Here is a 23,666-nt window from a genome sequence, read left to right as displayed (position 1 = left end):
GAGTGGGGACTGTTATCCCCACTGTGCAGCTGCTGAAAATCCAACTCCAAAAAGTCTAATGAAGTCAAAATAGGACACAAGCTACTTGCTAATATCCTTGTAATCCTCTGAGAGGTAGTCATGGCGTTGTTTCCTGGTTTTATTTAAAAATTTTAATCATAGCTTTAAAGTGTGACCACCAAAAGTGAAGTGCCTTATGTAGACAATCCTAATGATGAGTTTGTTTCCCTTTTATTATGAAGGGCACAAAAGCAATGATCACAGTTACTTAGGGGCTCACTTGTTCCTGCTGCTGTTTCTTCACAGAACTCTGACTACAAGAGGAATTATCTGTGTGAGAGGATATTTCTTTACTGCAAATGTCATTTTCAACAACAAAGAATTAATTATGGCATTTAACCTCAGACGCCAAAAGGAAAAGTATTATCTCTCCTTCCCATGGAGAGCCTATGAGAATGATGGTTCAGGAAGTCCAGTGAAATTACTCCTAGGGAAAGGGCTTGAGAGAAAAATTTCTTGATCCTCTACAAAGAGAAGAAATAAAAACTGGAAGCAAAAGGTTAGAAAAGAATAAGAGGTGGTTTCATGTAGACGATACCGGCATGCAATCAGCCAGTGTTTGTTTTCATTTAAACTCCACTGAAACAGTAACAGATCACAGTGCTCTTTATGATAGGCAGGACTTTTACTCCTTCACGTGTCTTTGCATCCCATCCATCCCCTCCTTAACTCATCAGGAGAATTCTTCCCAGCATTGATGTAACCATGAGTGAAACTCCTCATTCAGGGGATGTAGGCTAGGTGTCCCAATGTGATACACTGTCTTCACAGTGACGAATAAAAGCTGTTTCTGGATAGATGAAAATCAAGTATGCTCTTACAAGGGACATTTTGTGTTTTCCCAATGCCTGACAGTTCCTTCCAATGAAGAAAGTTTACACTGAAAAAAATTCAACTACAAACATTTTTTTTCTTGAGTATACTTCGAAAATGCTGAAATTAGAGTAATTATAGGACGGCTCTTGACTTCAAATTTTCTGGCTTTTTCTTTGACATACAGTTTTCTCATGATTTGCAGAAGCTATTTTTATAGATTCTATTACAAACTATATATAACTAAAGCACTGTCTTCACAGTATCAGTGAGGTGTTTGCTCTTTCTTTATAACATTGGAAATGTACTGGAGTCCAAACATCCTTTTAAATTCCAATTTACTAAGTTTTCATCTCAATTTTAATATGCAATTTTCTTAGAAAAATCATACGGAAAATATTTCAAAGCCAGCTAAGGACAAGATGGAGTGGACAGGATAGTATCAGTAAATAATACTGGGATTTTCTCTCATTTCATCCTTATTGGAACCCAAAGGATACAAATATCACTTCAAAGACCTACTTACAATGAACTGGAAGGCCCAGTATTTAACAGACACTTGTCTTCCCTAAAATGGGTTTCCTGTTCTCATGTCAGTGTGGCTGATACTGGTAGCTTAAATGGCTCTTCTTCATTTCCAGCCATTTCACAGGATTATACAATCACAGAACAGCTGAGGTTGGAAAGCACCTCGGAACATCGTCTAGTCCTACCCCACTTCTCAAAGCACGGTCATCTAGAGCAGGCTGCTACAGACTGTGTCCAGTTGAGCTTTGAATATCTCCAAGGATGACATGCCAGAACCTCTCTGGACAACCTGTGCAGTGTTGGGTCATCCTTAAGAGTAAAGAAAAAATTCATTATATTTAAATGAGATTTCACTCTTTTCAGTTTGTGCCCATTGTCTCTTTTTCTTTCACTGGGCACTACTGAGAAGAGTCTCGCTGTGTCTTCTTTACTGTCCCTCATCAGGTATTTATACACTCTGATATAAGCCCCCTGAACCTTCTCTTCTCCAGGCTGAACAGACCCAGCTCTCGCAACCTCTCGTTGTATGTCAGATGTTCCAGTTTCTTAATCACCTTCGTGGCCTTTCTCTGGACTCACTCCAGTATGTCCATGTCTCTCTTGTACTGGACAGCCCAGTACTGGACCCACAACTCCTGATGTCTCTCACAGTGCTGAGCAGAGCAGGATCACCTCCCTTGACGTGCTGGTGACACTCTGCCTGATGCAGCCCAGGAAGCTGTTGGCCTTCCATGCTGCAAAGGCATACTTCTCACCATTCCTTTTTCCCGTACAGATACTGAACATGTACAGAAATAGCTGCAAACAGGCCAGAGTGGTCAGTCAGTGCCCTACCCACTTCCACAACCAAGGGATCTCTAAGTACTGAGAAATTCACTTGGTGAATCACTTATTTCTAAAAAGAAATACATCACAACTAACTATAAGCATTTTTTTAAGAAGTAGCTGCTTATTCAGCACTGCTGATAAGAAAATTTCTTTCCAAACAGGCTGTTGATGCAATGACGTATATACTATAAATTGTCTTTACCTTCCAAACCTCTCAAACGTCTGTGCCAGTCTCTCACGAGGGTCTAGCCCACAGTACCATCTAGTGGCAGGCGTTGATATGACCATGCCAAACCACAAAAAAGCTCTTAACCATTGACATTTCTTAGCAATCTCAGTAGAGAGATAAAAGTGTATGAAACACCGTCTTATGCTTGGAAATAGTACCATGTGGGATAGCATGAGAAGAATTCACCTTGTCAGAGACTGAGAGGAGTTAGCCCTGACGACGAAATTGCCTGTCATCTGGTACACTTCATAAGCATGATTACTAATTACTTTTCCCAAAGATGACCTGTTAAGAAGATTCTGGTTTGCTGCTCTTAAAAAGATACGTGGATCTAACACTGGGTAAAGGAATGAAGATTATCTCTGAGACTTCTTTTGAAGACCACCAGGGGAGCTTGCTTTCTCCTGAGACGCAAAGCCTGTAGTAATTCTGACACACACTTCTTTAGAAACTGCTCCCAGTTAGAGTACACATATCTGACACTCATCTTGGGCAGCTGGTTATTGCTGTTTAGGTAACTTCCTTTACAGACAGGATCATCACGTTAGAATGAACACTGGACAGTATATTTACACATTACACAAATTATATGTGCTCTCAGTTAATTTCTGTGTTGAACAAGAACATAGTAATGCAGATGGTTTTGATAACAAAAAAGTAGAATGGCAATGTATTGTAAAACAGCATGAATATCCAAATTTTTGCATTTACTAGCCTCTCATACCTACAATGTCATTCTAGAATCAGCCTGTGCAAAGCTTTCTGCATATTCTATCATGATTCTTTATGCAATAAGATAAAGTGTTCAAATAAATTAAAACAAATAAATTTAAATTAAAAAACAAAAAATTCTTTCCAATTTCCACAAAGATTACACCCTAAGAACTACTCTTCAGGCAAACAGCAGTTCATATTAACAGTAATTATCATTGTGAAGCTGTTCAAATAAGTAACACCAACTTTATTCTTTGATTTTCTAAAACACACTAGTGAAAAGTCTTTCTGTTTGTACCAAATCTACTGAAAGTGAAAAAAACCTGTTCTGTTGCTTTCTAGGCATCTTACATAAAGGTCGTGAGAACTAGAAATAAGAAATCTAGACCTTAAAGAGAGGCATTTCTTAAAACACATCAATTTAGTGAGCTCTGCTTTAAGCAGTTTAAGTGGCTGAAATGAAAAGAAGATCCAGGAAATGGTGCTGAGCTATGCAGCCTCACGCACAGGAGGCGATGAGCTGAGGTGAAGGAGGATGGCCTCTCAAGCAACAGAGCTTCCAAGGAAGCTTCTAATATCTGAAGAAGTCAAGTGCACTCATGAAGTTACACACCTTCAGAGGAGAATGCAGCTAAGGGCTCACAGAGGGTGAGTTTATTTTCTCAGATGTCACCCACTCTTTATTGTCTTCAGACTCTTCTACATCTAGTTTCTTATTCACACCTTTCATTTTCAAAGGATTAAAAATGTAAAAATTAAAAGGATTAAAAAATGTATATGTAAAACTTCATATAAGGATTTCTAGCCCCAGTCAAGCCTGCACATTGTTAGTATGGTAACCAATATTAAGTATAATTTATGTAAGTCCATTTCTGTCGATGAAAGACAGTCTATCAGTTTAAGAGGTTTGTATAATGATTCATATTTTATGCTTTTGAGTATGGAATTCAGTTTTTCTTCCCCCTTCAGCTCTAGCAATTATGTATCTGTTCTGGGAGAAATTACTGCTCTTCTGAGTACTGTCCTCTGGAAGCTGAAATAAAGAAATGGAGAGGGAAAGACCAATTTGTAAGATCAGTTCTATTTGTACTCAGCATAACTTGCATAACTTCCTTTCCACTGCAGCACTTGGATTTTAGTGAAATTCTAAATCTAATCTGCTTGAGGGTACGGAGGGTCTACAGAGGGACTTGGACAGGCTGGATCAATGGGCCAAGGACTATTGTATGAGCTTCAATAAGGCCAAGTGCTGGGTCCTGCACTTGGGTCACAACAACCCCATGCAGCGCTACAGGCTTGGGGATGAGTGGCTGGAAAACTGCCTGCCAGAAAAGGACCTGGGGGTGTTGGTCGACAGCCGGCTGAACATGAGCCAGCAGTGTGCCCAGGTGGCCAAGAAGGCCAACAGCATCCTGGCCTGTGTCAGCAACAGCGAGGCCAGCAGGAGTAGGGAGGTGATCGTGCCCCTGTACTCGGCACTGGTGAGGCTGCACCTCGAATACCGTGTGCAGTTTTGGGCCCCTCACTACAAGAAGGACATTGAGGTGCTGGAGGGTGTCCAGAGAAGGGCAATGAAGCTGGTGAAGGGTCTGGAGAACAGGTCTTAAGAGGAGCGGCTGAGGGAACTGGGGTTGTTTAGCCTGGAGAAGAGGAGGTTGAGGGGAGACCTGATCGCTCTCTACAGCTACCTGAGAGGACACTGTAGAGAGGTAGGTGCTGGTCTCTTCTCACAGGTAATTAATCATAGAACAAGAGGGAATGGACTCAGGTGGCACCAGGGTAGGTTTAGTCTTGATATTAGGAAAAATTTTTCACTGAAAGGGTTGTAAGACATTGGAATACTGCCAGGGAGGTGGTTGACTCACCATCCCTTAATGTGTTTAAAGGTCATTTAGGTGTGGTGCTTGGAGATATGGTTTAGGGGTGTACTTGTAAAGTAGGGTTGTTGGTTGGACTTGATCATCTCAAAGGTCTTTCCCAACCTGAATGATTCTGTGATTCTATGATTCTATTCTAAAAATGTTCTGGAAAAAAGTATTTAATGAACTCTACAGAGTTTTCCGTTATAACTACAACAATTTGAGGTATTCTATTACAATAATAGGTCTTATTTCTGAAAGGTAGTTTATCTCAGATAACAACAAAAGGTGAGTCTGACTCTTCAACAAACATGTATTCTTCTGTTTGGGAACATAGCATGCCCTGTGACAGTAGACTTGCTGTGAAGTTGCCAAATGCATCAAAGAGCATGTTTTTGGATGGATTGCAGCACCAATACCTGATGAATACTTTACTGCTATAAAATATAAAAGGAAGAAACTGTTCCTGCTTAAACATATAAATGCATTTGTAAAAAAAAAAAAAAAAAAAATTTGTATTTTAAACACACTTTGATATTACCACACTAGCTTCATTATTTTCAAAGGTTTTGTTATTCTTTAAAGGTTTATTACACTTCACATTTTGTCACTTTGATTTCTACAGATAACAATCTGCACTTCCTAAGAAATACCTTTTTCTCAAGTCTCCAAAAGCGGGTGTTTATAGAGTAGTAATATGTGTTTTCTAAGATCTCTTTATATATTTTAGTCTTACTAGTTCCTATACCCCTGAAACTAAATAGCAGAACAGACTCGTTAAAACACCAGTCAGACCATTAAGGCATTTCTGATGCTTTTATTTCTTATATTTCCCAACTTATACTTCTGAATGGCCTATGCTTGTGATACAGCTGCACTTTGGTGGTAATAAACACTCTACAGTTCTGTCTTTTACTTACAAAAATGTCATTCTTATGATATACAGTAGTAGTTACCTATAGTATCTTTCATTTAGATTACAACATTGTGTAGAAAGAAAGCTCATCATACAATGCACACGGGCAATAAATATCAAGGAACACATAAGAAGTAATTTCTTTTTCCTCTTTAGGTCACCTGGGAGACTTCCAAAACATCAGGGTTATGACTAGAGTCATAAGAAGGAAAGATTAATGACTCAGTCAAAATAAGTATCAAACATACTGCTTAATACACTGTGAACATAATATACAGCTCTCAAGTTTTTTGTGATGATAATATTACATCATTAAAAACTTACTAGATTTCAAGCTGCCAAACTAGCTTGAGATTTACTTAAATCATTTTTTTTCCTGTGCTAAAAAAATAAACACATCAAAGACACCTAGGAAGAGCACACCTTTCACACTCATAACATAGATCAGCCTAGATAAGCTCCCAAAGGACTTCTGCTCAAAGAAAAATATAATTCAACACTCTAGCTATAACTAAACATTAAGAGGTTTTTTTCCCTATCACTCGTGGAAGGACTCAGACAGAGCAGAAGCAAGCAGAGAGTTTTGGTAATGTGGAAAGAGGTGAACTAAACGAAAGGAGATTTAATCAAGCTGGTTAACAGTGCTTTCTACACACAGAAAGAAGGCTCTGACAGAAATGCATGAATGCACGCCCTGAAAACATAACTCTTGATGGTGTGAGCTAAGAAATATTCTGCAGTTCTACATTTGAGGCAGTAGGAGATGATAGGTACAAGAGGTAACAAACCTCCAGAGCAGAGATAGGCTAGTTCTGAGGGGTTAGGATACAGACAAGTTATCAGTAAGAAACTGAATCAGTTCCTGACCCTGAAATAGAAATAAAGATAGTGTGGTAGGTCTGAAGGGGTCTCTTTTATATATATATTTTTTATTTTTTTTTTTGGTGATAGAGTCAGTATCTGTATATTAATAGAATCAGTAAAGATTTCCTGAATAAATCTATAAAAAGAAGAGACTTGAAACCAGAGGCTCTAAATAATATTTGTATTTACACTTGGCAGGATGGAAGGAATCTTTGAAGCTTATTAGCAGAAGAAAATAAAACAACAAAAGAAACCAAAACACGAAAATCCCTACAAAGTTCTACTGATGTTTTATTTCAGGGTTTCTACAACCCATCACAGTACACTTTTATTTTCCATAACAAGCAAAACTGGTCATCAAAACCACTTACTACCTTTCTGATCTCTACTTTCTGTGCAAAGTAGATAAACATATCACATCTATTTTCCAGCTATCTTTGCCCTAACATAGGCAGTTAACTGAATATCTGTATTTCTCTACCTGTCCACAAAAGAGAAGCTGGAATTAGTAAGAGCCAGTAGATCCCTCAGTTTTGAGAAAAATATTGAAAGCTAAAATCTAGTCTGCTTTATGAAAATACGTTGGATCCAAAAGGGAAGGTTGCAACATGATCTTTACATGTGCCTAAGGGAACAGAGCACAGTTGCCCTCAGTAAAACTTTCTTCTCCCAGAGATGTTTTACCAAGAAAGCCTAGTACGACAGATTACTTTCTCTGCACAAGTCACCCTCTAAATCCTCACAGAGGTTGTACACGCATTTATACGAGTGCTTTCTGTTCTGCTGGAAACTCTGTTATTTTCCTCTACAATTTTCTTCACAGAGAACTGTTTTCCAAATTTGCTACAATTTTATTCTTTGGTGAATCATGAGTCAAATGTATAAAGGAAGACGAAAAATTATCCGAAAAGTATCAAGTAAATCTATTCTGCATTCAGCTAGGATTCAATTTTAAAACACTATGTGCACTTATATCAAATTATTTTAGGACATCTTTTTATTAGAAGAAAAACTAAAATAGGAAACTTTCCAAATAGAAGACAAAAGACCAAGTTTAAGGGATGGACAATAGAGTAGAACAGAGAAAAAGACTTTCTTCAGGAAGCTAACCTGGAGATGTGGCCAATCTTTTTGCTTTCCTTCTCCCTCCCTCAAACCACCAATGAAAATATCAAGGAAGTGAAATACAGTCTTGATTTAAATACTACTTTAAAATAGATAAATCTATCAGAGATATTGGAGTCAAGACATCTATTTTGCTTTCTAGGCAAACCAAGAAAGTGGTTTTAGGCTTTTGGCTTTTAAAAGTATCTTCATGAGGTGACTCTGTAATTGCAGTTAGAAATTAGACACTTTCAATTCTTATGTTGAGACTTCATCATTCTTCGGTAATGCTGCTTCCTGCTGGACTCTGGGTTTCCTGCTTCTTTTGGGATTTTGTCTAACTGCACACCAAAGCTATGGCAGCATCCCAATGTGATACATCACGAATCAGTGAAATCAAACTTGAGTGTCCTGCATGAAGAACAAGACTCCAGGAGTCTCTCACACCGTAGACCAAAACCATTATTATATCACTCTGTTAATCACTCAACTGGGTGAAAATCTCTTTTGTTTGTCTAAGGAATTGTTTGCCTACCTTGGGCCTTTATGTGTACATTCTTACTGGAATTTAGTACAGTTTCATATTTTTTTTTTTTCAGTAACTTCTAGGTAACAACCACGATTGTAGTCTAACTGTATTTTAACTCTACATGAAGTTTATGAAGCTCCTACTATTTACTACCAATACAAAGAAACACGATTACAAGTAAAACATCATTAAAACAGACTGGAACATTTATTGTGATTTTTATATTGAAGTAAAACACTCAATTTCAATTACAACAGGTAGGTTTTATCATTTTATCTTATTAATTAATGGAGGCATAAGAATAACAGTTCAAAAAGGATAACGAAAAAACTCATCAAAGAAAAAATGCTGACTTTGAATTCACATTCAATATTTATGGACAAAATATAAAAGATTTCAGCAAGTCTCAGAAAGAAAGACAGCTCATTACAATCCAGAGAAACAACCCAAATTAACAGTTTGCTGAAAAGTACCATGTTAATTTTTACAATATCCCACAAATGATACAAGTACTACTCCAATAGAATTATTTTTATATATCTTAAAAACATAAATAGGGGAATTTATAAACCATTGTTTTAAAAATGTATAAGCAATGAATCTAAAGTTTTCTTTTAATAAGAAACAATTGAGATGTTTAAATGATTCTTAACTTTAAGAGTTAATTTAATGCAGTTTCAGATCACTGATTTTTCAAAAATAAAGCAGCACCACATTGAATCCACTGGTCTTGGTTTCCTCCACAAGGTACATCAATATTTGTCACCACACGGTCTCTCTCCATGCTAGTGTAGACTGGTAAAGATATGCATTCCTCTGGAGAATATGGACCGTATGCATTCTGTCAACAAGCAAGCACTTAGTTATCACTTAAACAGATAATGAAACATGAGAAAGAAATAATGTCCAATGATATGGTATGTAAAGCTAGATCCTAAGATACCGTTTAGACACTGCAGCCTTGGACAGGCAACTCTTGGTCCCAGCTACAAAGGAGAAGGATTTCTAACATAGCAGAGACTTTAGAAAATTCACTGGACTACTCCAAAACTAAGCCTCTACTTTTTCTCTCCAGCTCGTCAAACTGAAAACACAAGAAAATATGTAATAGGTGTGATCCTATGAACTACATATCAAAATCTTCATTCAGCTAAAACCCCCAAAACTCCATATCAAAAGCTCCTGCAAACCAGAGGCAAGGGAAGAACTGAACAGTTCTCAGGGGGAGCAGGCCCCTCGAGCACCAGTGCCGCCCTGCAGGGAGCTGCTGACCCGGGCAGGCTGGAGTCCTGGGGCAGTCAGTGCTCTCGTTGGGCCCTGCTGCCTCTCCTCCTCCTCCTCCTCCCTGCCACATAACCCCACTGCTCCTCCTGTGCTGCAGCCCCAGCTCTCATCTGCGGCTGAGATACTTGCAAGTGGGAGACTTCAGGAACTGCACCAAAAAACAGTCTTATCCCACACTTTTCAGGCTACTTTATGGATCTAAACAATGGTTTCTAACATCAGTGAATCCAAATATAAAAACTGTTCTCTGATACACGGAGAGCTACTACACCTTACATTACAGCCTCACAGGGACCCCACTTAATGCAGGATATTAAGAGTAACCCAGAAGTATTAACCACAATTTATTTAGACCAAGACTTTAAACAAACAAACAAAAAGCCCAAATTCCCTAGTCCTTTCCTTCTAGCACGTCAAGACATGCAGGCGTATGTAAAAAATTACATTACTAGTAAAAAAAAAAAAAGGCAGGTTTGATGACTTTTTGATTGATTTTTTTTTTAAATGCCTTTCATACTAATACTGATCACAGTCACAGTTGGGGTTCTTTGGCACTTCTAGAAAACAGGTAATTTCCATTAAGTGCCTAAATAGGAAATTATCAGCTTAACTTTAAGCATTCAGATTTGAACAGAGTGTTTTGAACCTACGGCTGAATTCATTTACAATTTGCATTCTCCTACACATGTACTTTCCCACCGCACAGCATTAGCAGCATTACTATCACAAAGATTACAATTCTATTCTAAACACTACTTAGGGAAGGACCTCGGTTGGAGCCATGGCTTCACCTCTCAGTCTGTATCCCGACGACAAGCCATGCTCTACTGTGAGAACAGGAACAGCTCCTCTCTGCCTTCTGTACTGCAGACTGTGTGCGCCCGCACGCAGCTTTCCCCTAGGGCTTTGCACAGGGCATTGTGCCTATGCATGACTACAGAACTGAGTTCAAATCCTCCGTCTAGACTTCCTACAGCACGTAATTTGGGTTTCAACTAATGATGTATTTATTTAGTGTAAACAATTCAGGGTTTGATTCAATTGACATATATTAAACATGTTTTCCGTCACACTCAAAATCTCCCTTCCTGTCAACAGGACAGTGCCAGAAGATTTTCAGAATTAAATAACAAAGCAGCACACTTGTCAGAAAGGAATTTGAAACAAAAATGAGGGTCTTCTTAATACAAATCACATCAAATGTGAGTTAGTAAAGCTCCTTTATTAGAAAATAACTAAAAACAGGAAAAAGGAAACATGCAAACAGTAACTGTCTGAAGCACTTTGCCTTGCATGTCAAGCGTAAGCCATTTCTGAAGAATTTTATTGTTCCTTTTGAAAATCAGCTTCCCATGTCTTTCGAACATCAGTGTTTAAATCCTTACAGAATGTCTGTGCACTTGCAAGAGTTGTACAGAATAACTTAGCAATCAGAAGTTTGTCAAAAGAACTCAGCTGTTCTCAGAAGGATTATACTTATCACATTTATCCCTTGGTTAGCACTACTGAAGAAGAAAAAATGTTGGCCAGTCTGAGAGTATAAAGTTAATCAGCGAATTTAGGTTTTGCTAAAGCTGGGAGGCCAAAAGTTGGACATTTTGCCTTCGAAGACCTCTTTTTACACCTTTTCGAGTCAAAAGAGCTGTTCTCACATCCTTCTCAATCCCACTGATGTTTGAAGGAAACATTATTTGAGGGTTAAAACCATTCTGTCAAAGTCTTTTTGAACAACAACTCCTTATGTCCTTGGCTTATGCACAGTTCACAAATTCTGTGTCCAGACTCCCTCACACACAGTTCATCCCCCATAGCAACACTGTTCACACCTTGGGATCTATCAGTGAATTAAAACTAGAAAGGACCTTCACAGTTTAATGAGAATAGTCATTTCAAGCAGTGCAGCATTTTGAGGGGGTTCTCTCAGGGAAATACTATAGACTACCTTTTTTTTTTTTTTTTTCCAGAGAGTTCACTTTATTTTAGTTCTGTTGAGAATGAGCTCAAAGCACTGCATTATAAATATACAGATTTTTGCTCACTAGAGTTCATAGGAGATATGTATGGGGAAAAGAAAACAAATTCAAAACCTAAGAATTCTACTTCATGCACTCTTCTCCTAAGGGGAGGATAACATGTTAAGGGCAAGCGCATAATGTCGTGATTCTGCCTTAGTTTCTCAGCACAGTGTTTGATTGTGGTTTATTTTTACCCATAGCAAAACAACTTAAGGGCAAAGCAACTCAGAAATGCTCTCCTTAGAGATACTTTATATTTAAAATCTGGGCAGCTGACAAGTTTTGACCTGTGTTTTAAAAGAATCATATTTCTTTCTAACACAAAGACTTCAGTTGCTATTCATTACAAATATGAAGTACATTGGAAGAAGTTTAATTCACTAATTATTGAACTATTTAACTTCTATGTTTTATAGATAAAGCTCTCTGCTGATGTCACATATAACTGCTGGATCTTATCTTTGAAGTTTAAAGAATACAGACTGTTATTCAGAAACCAAGAATCTGTTTTATCTCTAAGACAAGATGAATGTTATTCAGAACAAAGAGAGGGTTACTTAGAATCCTCATTTTCAGTGTGCATAAGCTAAACATCTGGTGTCACCCTGTAAAACCATGTATATTACCATCCTCTCCCCACACACCACTGAGTTCACATATTAAGATGTCTGATAATTGTGTATTTATCCCATGCATCACCTTTCAAGTAAACTAGAAATCTCTTTATTTCTCTGAACAAAACAAACCTTTTAAACTACTGAAAAATCTTTCACTGGACAACTTTGTAATAGGTTTTGTGCTGTTTTGGTTTTGTTTTGTTTTTTTCATCTTCAATATTTTCTTTCCCAACAAAGCTGGAGCAGTAGTGCAGATGGTGGCTAGTGTTTACTTGTGTGTTCAAAGTCTAAATCCTGGCCATTATACTTCTAATGCTATACTACAATGCTATAATTCCAGTGCTGGAAATAACAATGAGGGGAAAAAATAGGTTGGGACATAAGTAGTACATTAGTAATGGGGCTCCTTGCACAATATCTATCACAATATACCACAAATCTCATCATTGTCATAATTTATGATGAATAATAAACTCAATTCTAACAAAAAATTTTCATCTATTTGTGTCCAGTGAACTATTTTTCTTTAATGTTCTTCTAACCAAACCTAGTTTTCTTAAGAGAGAACTCCGCAGAGCTCTCTAGGTTGCAAAATAACAAACTCCTCCAGTTAATAAATTCATTTGCTTGATAAGTTAATGTCTACATGACAGGATAAAAGGTCACATTATTTTTCATTTTTTAGATGCTGCTAATTTTATTTATTGTTATAAAGAAGTGGAAAAAACCCTGCATCCACCCCTATTTCTCACTGTCGACATTTACACTTGATTTTTGGTGTAAAAGTCTTAATATATTTTCTTTTAGATCTGCATGTGGGGTTCTTCTCACCTGTCTGTCCCAGAGTTGGCATTTCCAGGCAGTCTCTAGAGTCACATCTAGACAGTGAGTGATCCCAGTTGCCTTATGATGGGACGGACTTTCTTAGATGCCTATCTTTTACTGAGACCACAGAAGGAGCTAAGGCAACTAAGTCATACCAGGCAATTAACCTTTACACACCTAAATTTAGATTAGATGAATTCTACAGTAACCTTTCTTTTAGTTGTAAGACTGTAAGTATATGAATTTGCAATTCCTACACATCCTTGAATAAGTTGTACGCAACTTTTTGCTTTATTTTTCAGAGATTGCTATTATAATTGGAGAGCAGAACCAGTAACCACTTTTACTGTTTGAATTACTTCACTTTCATCTTACATAGTTCTGCAAGCATTGGCATTTTTTTAGATCAGTGTAAGTAGGGGAAAGGCTTTCTTTGCTTACAGATCACATCATGTTCTCTATCTTGTTATTGCTGTTGCATTTTAATTTAATGTTTAAAATGCGAAGAAAATATATTCTAGGAATGAACTCCTAAACTCATGTGTACATTTACTAAATACACTTTTGAAAATATGCTAAAGTTTTTTACAAGACAAGGAAAAAAAGCTATGACTGAAATAAACCCTTGTCTTAATCTAAACAATAGAAGCTAAAATATATTGACAAAATGATAATAAGTTATTGTTTTACATAAAAGAAGTAACTGCTTTTCCTATTAAAGACAGGGATTTTTATGCTGAAATGAGGGTGAAAACAGGTCAGCATCATACTGAAAAGCTACTACACAGAAAAAAGCAAATGATGGGTCTCCAAAGTTTAAGGCTTTTAATAATTTAGTACCTGTGGAATCCAGGCCATGTAACAAGGGAGAACAGACGACACACTGGGAGAATCATGCAGATTTTCTGAAAGTCGATTTCCGTCAAAACTGCAGCCTTCCAGTTGTAAGCCACTGATCTGCCATGGAAATACAAAATATTCAAATATATATAACAGACTTGAAATGTCACTAATGATTACACTGTGCTTTAATAAATGATGATCCTTTTTACTCTGATCAAGTTTTTAAATAACAGGAAACTAATTATTGTAATGTTCTGTGTGAGAATAGGAAACGATTTAAAAGCAAGATCTGGACCATGCTCTGGCATGAACTTCCTCTGATTTGGATTCACACTCTTTGAAATGTTAGAGAAAAATACCTGTAAATGCCATCATTTATGAAACTGCAGTTGCCTGGCATTAGATTAATGGAAATATGATAGCAACAGCCAAGTACACAATTATTACAATAGCTAGAAGAAGAGAACAATGACTGAAAGTAGCACAACTTCCTGCTTGGAAGTCTGAGCACAGCTTTCACAGAATGGAATGCGCAATTACATATCTTCAGCAGAGACAAACAAAATATGTTGAAAAAATATGTGAGAAAATTTCATTTACTATCACTCAAGATTTCTTAGCTAAACTACTGTTTGGAAAAATTAAACAAGAATCCCTTAGGCTTCTATAAGAAACTATGCAATACTTTATATGTAATGTGTTTTAAGTGCTTTCTTTTAATTACTAAGTCCTTCAGCCTCTGAATTTTAGCCTGGGAGAAGAGGAGGCTGAGGGGAGACCTGATCGCTCTCTACAACTACCTGAAAGGAGGCTGTAGTGAGGTGGGGGTTGGTCTCTTCTCCCAAATAACAAGCAATAGGACAAGAGGAAATGGCCCCAAGTTGTGCCAGGGGAGGTTTAGATTGGATATTAGGAAAAATTTCTTCATTGAAAGGGTTGTCAAGCATTGGAACAGGCTGCCCAGGGAAGTGGTGGAGTCACCATCCCTGGAGGTGTTTGAAAGATGTGTTGATGTGGTGCTGAGGGACATGGTTTAGTGGTGGACTTGGTAGTGCTGGTTGGACTCAATGATTTTACAGGTCTTTTCCAACCTAAATGATTCTATGATTCCGTGATTCTTTTTTTCTTCACTTTTTTTTCAAGTCCTGCGTAAATTAATGACAAAGATATTTATTCTGGATTTCTTCCAAAGAAAATTTTCAGCATCTGCTGATCATTTTATTTCCCAGTACAAATAATAATACTATGCTCGACTAAATAGTAATAATAGTCAGTTTGGCCTGCTGAAGTGAGAACTTCAATTTTAGCAATAATAAAACTTAACTCAGTAATAACTTTCATGCAGCTTTTCAAAAGGCTAAATCTTAAGCTGCAGCAGATGTCTAACAGAAGCTACAACCTGGAAATCATCTGTCTGTTATACTGTCATACTAAAGCCCTGGATTAAACACATAATGCTGGGTAGGCTTTCACCAAATACAAGGTTCATAAAGTGGTGTGGAACTAGGAAATACAATGCTGTTGGAAACCGGATGAGTGACCACATAACCAAAATGGAGACAAGTATAATTTTGTAATACATCTTCTCTTGCAGGCAACTTTAATAAGTGTACTAAATTTTAAAAAGTGGTTAAAAAGCGATGTTACAATGAAGATCGATATCATAGAAGATGTAACGGAAATAATTTGCTTAGGTAAGCACAGTATTCTAAAATTATTTATTTGACAAGAAAAATTTCAATTAATCAGTAACACAATAGGGCTTTCCTCCTAAGTTTTGGGGAATTTTTGTTAGTACACTACTAACTGTATACTAACCAAGATTACGTTTTGCATATTTAATAACTAATTATTCTTTTGCTTGTAACCAGGCATTGCACTCTTCACAAATATGCTTCTTTAATGTCATATTTCTGTTCTAACTCTAAGTTGTGGACTGTTTCTTACAATGTGCAAGATGCACATATACATATTCTAAGGTGAAAAAAAGGTTATAAAAGGTTGCATTTAAAAAAGCCATAGAAAAAAAATCTGTGTTTTACCTTGGACAGACAGTGACCAGAGAGTGGCAAAGCTCTTTGAAGCAATCTGTGCTCCATACAAAATAGGACACACAGTAAAGCCTCCAAAAACTGTGGATAACCTGAACCAGAACAACCCCAAATGAAAAGCTGAGAGTAGTATGACTTTTCCTCTAACTTTAACTTACAGAAATTATTATAACAAGGCCTCAGTGAAATGAAAGAAATTTTTCAGACTTCTATTTGAAACTGTAAAAACTTTTTTTCTCCTTCAATCTCTTGTCAAAAGCTTAAGGTATTTTCTTTGTTAGGAATGTGTGACACTCCTCGCCCTTCTGTTGCCAAGTTTATTGTTGTCTTTGCTTTGAACCTCCCGTAAGATTTTGTGTTGTTGTTAAGGTACAGTGTTAACGTTTGGTATTTTGTACCATTTCTTTTCAAACTCAAAATGTCTCCACAGAGAGAGATTTTGGAAAAAGCTGGTTTTATCTAGTAGTAAAAGAGAAAATTGGGTGTCAATAGTCTTTAATGATAGCCTATATACATTCCAGTGCCACTTCTTCTGTCTTGCAAGAACAAAGAATATGAAGAAAAATATCATAAAAGGCACAAAAGGAACAAAGTCTTTCTAATGATTATACTGGGACTTTCCCACAGACTCCTTCCTACTGCTTTCTGTTAACATTGACACTTAAGGTCTCACTTTATAATATGCACAGGTCCTGGATTACACTGTATCTGTCCACGCTTCTGATTGAATGCTTTTAAAGCTCTTACTTATCCCTGTCACACAAATATTAGACAGATTAATCTCCTATGTTCTTCTTTCTGCCACTCCTGCGTTCTGCAGGGAAATTTGTTATAGTTCAGTTTGATAAATATGTGAATTTGGCAAAGTTATTGAGGGAAGACTGGTCTGATGAAGAGGTTTTAAAATTTATTGTTAGGGTGTTCAAAGGTCTGGTCCTCATGGGGAACTTCAACCACTCCGACATCTGTTGGAGAGACAACACAGCAGGGCACAAGCAATCCAGGAGATCCCTGGAATCTGTTGATGATAACTTGCTTCTCCAAGCGATAGAGCAGCCAACGAGGAGATGCGCTATGCTGGACTTTGTTCTCACCATCAAGGAGGGGCTAGCGCAGAATGTGAAGCTCAAGGGCAACCTCGGCTGCAGCGACCATGAAATGGTGGAGTTCAAGATCCTCAGGGCAGCGAGGAGGGTGCATGGCAAGCTCGCTAGCCTGGACTTCACAAAAGCAGACTTTGGCCTCTTTAGGGACCTGCTTGGTAGAGTGCCATGAGATAAAGCCCTAGAGGGAAGAGGGGCCCGAGAAAGCTGGTTAATATTCAAGGATCATCTCCTCCAGGCTCAGGAGCAATGCACCCCAATGAAGAGGAAGTCAAGCAAAAACACAAGGATGCATGGATGAACAAGGAGCTCCTGGACAAATTCAAACAAAAAAGGAAGCCTGCAGAGGGTGGAAGCAAGGACAGGTAGCCTGGGAGGAACACAGAGAAATTGTCTGAGCAGCCAGGGATCAGGTTAGGAAAGCCAAGGTCCTGATAGAATAAAATCTGCCCAGAGATGTCAAGGGCAACAAGAAAAACTTCTATAGATACGTCAGTGACAAAAGGAAGACTAGAGATAATGTGGGGCCCTCTCCAGAAGGAAATGAGAGAACTGGTCACTTGGGACACGGAGAAGACTGAGGTACTCAATGACTTTTTTGCCTCAGTCTTCACCAGCAAGTGCTCCAGCCACACCGCCCAAGTTGCAGAAGGCAAAGGCAGGGACTGGAAGAATGAAGAACCACCCACTGTAGGAGTAGATCAAGTTCGAGACCATCTAAGGAACCTGAAGGTGCACAAGTCCGTGGGCCCTGATGACATGCATCCGTGGGTCCTGAGAGAAACGGTGGATGGCTAAGCCACTATCCATCATATTTGAGAAGTCGTGGCAGTCCAGCGAAGCACCCGCTGACTGGAAAAGGGGAAACATAATCCCCATATTTAAAAAGGGTAAAAAGGAAAACCTGGGGGCCAGTCAGTCTCATCTCTGTGCCCAGCAAGATCATGGAGTGGATCCTCCCAGAAACTTATGTTAGGGCTCATGGAAAATAAGGCGGTTATTGATGACAGTCAACACGGCTTCACTAAGGGCAAATCATAGAATACCTTGGTTTGGAAGGGACCTTTAAAGGTCATCTAGTCCAAACCCCCTGTAATAAGCATGGACATCTTCGATTAGATCAGGTTGCTCAGAGCCCTGTCCAGCCTGACCTTGAATGTTTCCAGGCATGGGGCTTCTACCACCTCTATGGGCAACTTGTTCCAGTGTTTCACCACCCTCATTGTAAAAAGTTTCTCCTTTTATCTAGTTGCAATCTGCCCTCTTTTACTTTAAAACCTGTCCTATCGCAACACGCCTTGTTAAAAAGATTGCCCCCAGCTTTCTTATAAGCCCCCTTTAAGTACTGGAAGGCCACAATAAGCTTCCCTTGGAGCCTTATCCTCTCCAGGCTGAACAACTCCAACTCTCTCAGCCTTTCCTCATAGGAGACATGCTCCAGGTGCTCATAGGAGAGGATTAAGAGCAGCCCTGCCAAGAAGGACTTGGGAATACTGGTGGACAAAAAGCTGGACATGAGCCGGCAATGTGTGCTCGCAGCCCAGAAGGCCAACCATAGCCTGGGCTGCATGAAAAGAAGCATGGCCAGTCGAGGAAGGTGATTCTCCCCCTCTACTCTGCTCTGGTGAGACCCCCACCCGCAGTACTGTGTTCAGCTCTAGGGCCCCAAGCATAACAAAGACATGGACCTTCTTGAGTGGGTCCCGAAGAGGCCACAAAGATAATCGGGGGCTGGAGCACCTCTCCTACAAGGATGAACTGGGAGAGCTGGGGTTCGGTCGCAACAACTCCAAGCAGCACTACAGGCTTGGGGATGAGTGGCTGGAAAGCTGCTCAGCAGAAAAGGACCTGGGGGTGCTGGTCGACAGCCGGCTGAACTTGAGCCAGCAGTGTGCCCAGGTGGCCAAGAAGGCCAAGAGCATCCTGGCCTGTATCAGCAATAGTGTGGCCAGCAGGAGTAGGAAAGGGATCGTGCCCCTGTACTCAGCACTGGTGATGCCGCACCTCAAACCCTGTGTGCAGTTTTGGGCCCCTCACTGCAAGAAAGACATTGAGGTGCTGGAGTGTGTCCAGAGAAGGGCAATGAAGCTGGTGAAGGGTCTGGAGAACAGGTCTGGTGAGGAGCGGCTGAGGGAACTGGGTTTGTTTAGCCTGGAGAAGAGGAGGCTGAGGTGAGGCCTGGTCGCTGTCTACAACTACCTGAAAAGAGGTTGTAGTGAGGTGGGGGTTGGTCTCTTCTCCCAAGTAACAAGTGATAGGACAAGAGGAAATGGCCTCAAGTTGCACAAGGATAGGTTTAGATTGGACATTGGAAAAATTTCTTTACTGAAAGAATGGTCAAGCATTGGAACAGGCTGCCCAGGGAAGTGGTGGAGTCACCATCCCTGGAGGTGCTCAAAAAAGGTGCAGATATGGCACTCCAGGACATGGTTTAGTGGGCATGGGGGTGTTGGGTTTACAATTGGAATTGGCGATCTTAAAAGTCTTTTCCAGTCTAATGATTCTATTGTTGTCCAGCCTGGAAAAGAGAAGGCTCTGGGGAGACCTGATAGTGGCCTTCCAGTACTTAAAGGGGCCTAGAGGAAAGGTGGGGATGGACTCTTTATCAGGGAGTGCTGTGATATGATGAGGGGTAATGGTTTAAAACTGAAAGAGGGGAGATTTAGATTGGACATAAGGAAGAAATTTTTTATGATGAGGGTGGTGAGACACTGGAACAGGCTGCCCAGAGAAGCTGTGGCTGCCCCCTCCCTGGCAGTGTTCAAGGCCAGGTTGGATGGGGCTTTGAGCAACCTGGTCTGGTGGGAGGTGTCCCTGCCCATGGCAGGGGGGTTGGAAGTAGATGATCTTCGAGGTCTTTTCCATCCCAAACCATTCTATAATTCTATGATTCTATGAATATAACCTGAAAGTCAACAACGGGGAGGAAAACAGCAGGATTGGATATGTCTGTGTTTATCTTATAGATAAAAAGCTGTATCATCAGGTAGGTTCTGACCACAGCAAAATGAAAATTTCAAAGGGAACAGACAAAAGGTATTTGTGCAGATACAAAAGCTTGTCTATGTATGTATAATATTAACTAAATACATTCATAGATGCATACACAAAAGGATGCCAAGAAACAGTTTACATTTATTTCAGTTATCTTATTGTGCACCCAGCTGAAAAGGAAACAGATCTCCTTTTGCTCATGTACTGAATTTTTAAATGGTAAAAATTTCTTGGTAGCCTTATCTGCAGACAGAAGGATATCCAATGAGGAAGTAACAGTTATGTATAAGGCTGAGATACACAATGTCAAACTTGTAGTGGCACAGTTCACTAAGGATTGTATGTATTTAACTGGATCATGTGTAGCCTAAGCCAGCAAAATTAGACGTTACTTTTTTTGCTAACATTTTACACTTTGTTTTTACAACATTCTGTTGTGATTAGTTTTCTTCTATTTCACTCCCACATAAGATTTTCTATTTGTGTATTACACAATAGAAAGAGAACTTCTTATCAGCACTGGTGCTTTTATACAATGATGATATCATCTTTAATCAAGTAGATAATTGGTATTCATAACAGCATTGTATAAACTTAACCTATTTTTTGCATAAAGTCTGGAAAATCTTTAATTAACTCTTTCCTAAACTCTATGTCTCCATGATACCTGTTTATTTAAACTTCCAAAATGTGACTGGTTTTGAAAAAAAAAAAAAAAACAAACCACCTTTTACCTTCAGGCAATTGACCAAGAGTACTATGTTAGGACCATAGCAACTGCAGTTTTTCTCCTGTCAGTGGAGAAAGACCAGTATCTCCTGAAAGCTGTTTAATTTATTTAAAAATCTGAATTGGTGCATGTCTGTCTCTATTGAAAAAATGAGGCTGGTAAACTCCAGTTTCTGATTGAGGTATCTAAAGTCAGATAGGGTAAAACAGGGTGCCAGCTACCTCACCACATGTGTTAAGACTTACCTACTCTGCTGACTGAAATTTTCTTTGAGTCTCCACTCAAAATAGCTCCCCATTCTATAAGGTTAGCCTGCATTCTTGAAAGTGCAGATACAACATTAATTTACCAGTATAGAAATTCATATTGCTCATGTGAACCAAGCTTAACGTGCAATCCAGAGGTTCCTTATCAAACAAGACACATTTTAGCTGATGATTTTTCTGAATCACTGATATTTTTATGCCCTAGTTACAGTCCATGTGGTATTTAGCTTTACTAATGTGAAATTCACTCCTCAGTTCTCCATGGGCACAAGGAAGGACTCATGGAATGGAATCTAAATATACAGCACAGCAAAGGGTTCCAAAGCCTTTCTGTACATTAACGATTCAATGGAGCAGTGAAGACCCTAATACAGAGTCACTGAATATTGCTGTTACTGAGCAATATTCAAATTAAGTGTCTAAACTTGACAGGATTCTTATCTTTTGTTAAAAATAACCGCTCACCTAACTGCTTCTACTATTTCTGAGGCAGAGAATTTACTCTTAAATAAAATTCTCTTTTTATTTTTGATTCCTCTTAGAACATAAGACTCATTCTTGTGAAGCAGTAAAGGATATATGTTAACCTTTTTATCTACATATAACAGTGACTGCTAACACTGTATTCTAATTAATATTATCAGAAAATCTACCACATAAATCTGCACATAACAAAGAATTATAAGCTTCCATACACCTAACCAGAGTGTTGTTATAAAACTCTCGACTCTAATTACCCATGAATTCTTTAGTTTCCAAGCAGCTATTTCAATCTAGCAACAGTAAAAGATTGTAATATTTTTTAGCATATGAAAATATTTAGATAACATTATTCATACATGGAGTTCGGGTATTTGACATTGACTTCTGACATTTCTCAAAGATGGTAGGATGGTTTTGAATAAGTTCAGGCTTCTAGGATCTGCAGCTGTTAGCCTACTAGAACAAGCGGTCTGAGATGTGAAACACTTTTGGCTCACTGCTGTGGACTTAGAAATCTTGGCTGAATCTGGAACCTCTGAACACGTGATTTGCAGGCCCTGAGGTTTATCATATCCCGGGTTTATCCCAGGGAACCCAATTGCTCGAGAAGTCCTTTGGTTTATTTATTTCCAGGTTCTAGAGTCGCATCTGCTTCTCATTAAATGAAGCAGGCAACCATTATTTTTATTTAAATACCAAGATTGAATAATTTTCTAAATCACATTCTCTAGTTCCAATGAGAATTAATTGAACAAAGTTCAAAAGACTGTATTATACAAAGGTCAAGGTGGACGATTACAGTTATCTTTTTTGGCCTTACAATCTATTAATATTGTAGGAATATGAATACTTACACATTCCGTATTAATAATTTTAGATAGCGTCAGCTCCAATCCAGAACACTAACATCTCCCACAGCCTTGTCTGCCTGCATTATCAGGCTAGAGACGGCGCCCTGCCACTTGCTTTCTTTCTCCTAGTCTAGCAATCTCTCTGCTCTAGCTGCATGTCAGTACATAGTCATGTGGTGAGTGCTCTGCATTATTCACCCGTGTTTCTGTCAGAATGTAGTTTTAAGTGCTGTGCTCTGTGCTGAACACAGCACTTTGAGATGTGCAGCATTATCATGAGACCAACATACCTGCTGGAAGACATAGCATAGAAAATTTATCTTGTGAATTCCTTACAAAATTAAGCACAAAACAGGTGCAAAGAGATCTGGATTCAGCCAAAGTGGCAGTGCCACTTGAAATTTTAAGAAGCTAAACTAAACCATTTGAGGATTCATCTCTACTTTGCTGTCTAAGCAATCAGTAGTGACTTTACAGCTGCTGACTGTAGCCCTAAACGTCCATTAAAAAACTGTTGGGTCTTTATCATATCAAAAGCTAGTCATAGCATAGTTTACTCTGGTTTGTTTACTTCCTTAGAAGTCTCTTTTCAGTGATTCAACAAATGCTAACACATGGCCTTAGACTTACAGGTAGATTTACATGTATATTTCCTCCTGCTACATGCCACAAGTCATTCTGGACAACTGCTTTCTGGACAACAGTTAGATATTAACTAATGGAATTGCAGCTTCAATTTTTATCTAAGAGGTGGCTGAATAGAATGGAGCAAGAATAAGTTTAACTTTTAAATTTCACGTTTAAAATTTTAAATAAGCACCATGACTAGGGAGGGGTAGAAAGATAACTGCTATCCTTCTCCTGTTTCTGCGGAATTTTTGCACTACCATTTTTGTATCTGTATACCATTAATTGGCCTTTGTATCTCAGGTACGCCAATGTATTTACAGTACCTCAGTTTTCCAGAAAGTTTATGGATGGATGACTTGGACTATGCTAATAAAACACCCTCAGAAAATCTAGTAAAACATCCCAGCAGAATACCTTAACTTGGAGTTTGCCTTCCTGTATTCGCCCTTTCCATGATGCTGTAAATTTAAGGCTGTCCACTGAACAACTCATTACTCTGCAAGGAAAATATATATACAGTAAAACTTAGA

At 38.7% G+C, this 23,666-nt stretch overlaps 1 protein-coding gene across 3 annotated transcripts in view; it reads right to left on the bottom strand.

Annotated features, from left to right (window-relative positions):
• Positions 1 to 9,126: 9,126 nt before the first annotated feature.
• DYNC2H1 (dynein cytoplasmic 2 heavy chain 1) overlaps positions 9,127 to 23,666 on the bottom strand; it is a 178,648-nt gene continuing 164,108 nt past the window's right edge. For all 3 annotated transcript variants that reach the window (XM_086481759.1, XM_086481761.1, XM_086481762.1), the window contains 3 exons: positions 23,551 to 23,632; positions 14,026 to 14,142; positions 9,127 to 9,285 (listed from right to left, as the gene is read on the bottom strand). In XM_086481759.1, coding sequence (XP_086337885.1) covers positions 9,127 to 9,285; positions 14,026 to 14,142; positions 23,551 to 23,632 — 358 coding nt within the window. The remainder of the gene's footprint in view (positions 9,286 to 14,025; positions 14,143 to 23,550; positions 23,633 to 23,666) is intronic.

Source organism: Leptosomus discolor, chromosome 1, assembly GCF_034619465.1.
Source record: "Leptosomus discolor isolate bLepDis1 chromosome 1, bLepDis1.hap2, whole genome shotgun sequence".
NCBI lineage: Eukaryota > Metazoa > Chordata > Aves > Leptosomiformes > Leptosomidae > Leptosomus > Leptosomus discolor.
Note: the sequence above shows the minus strand (reverse complement) of the source record. Positions and strands in the feature narration are given on the sequence as shown.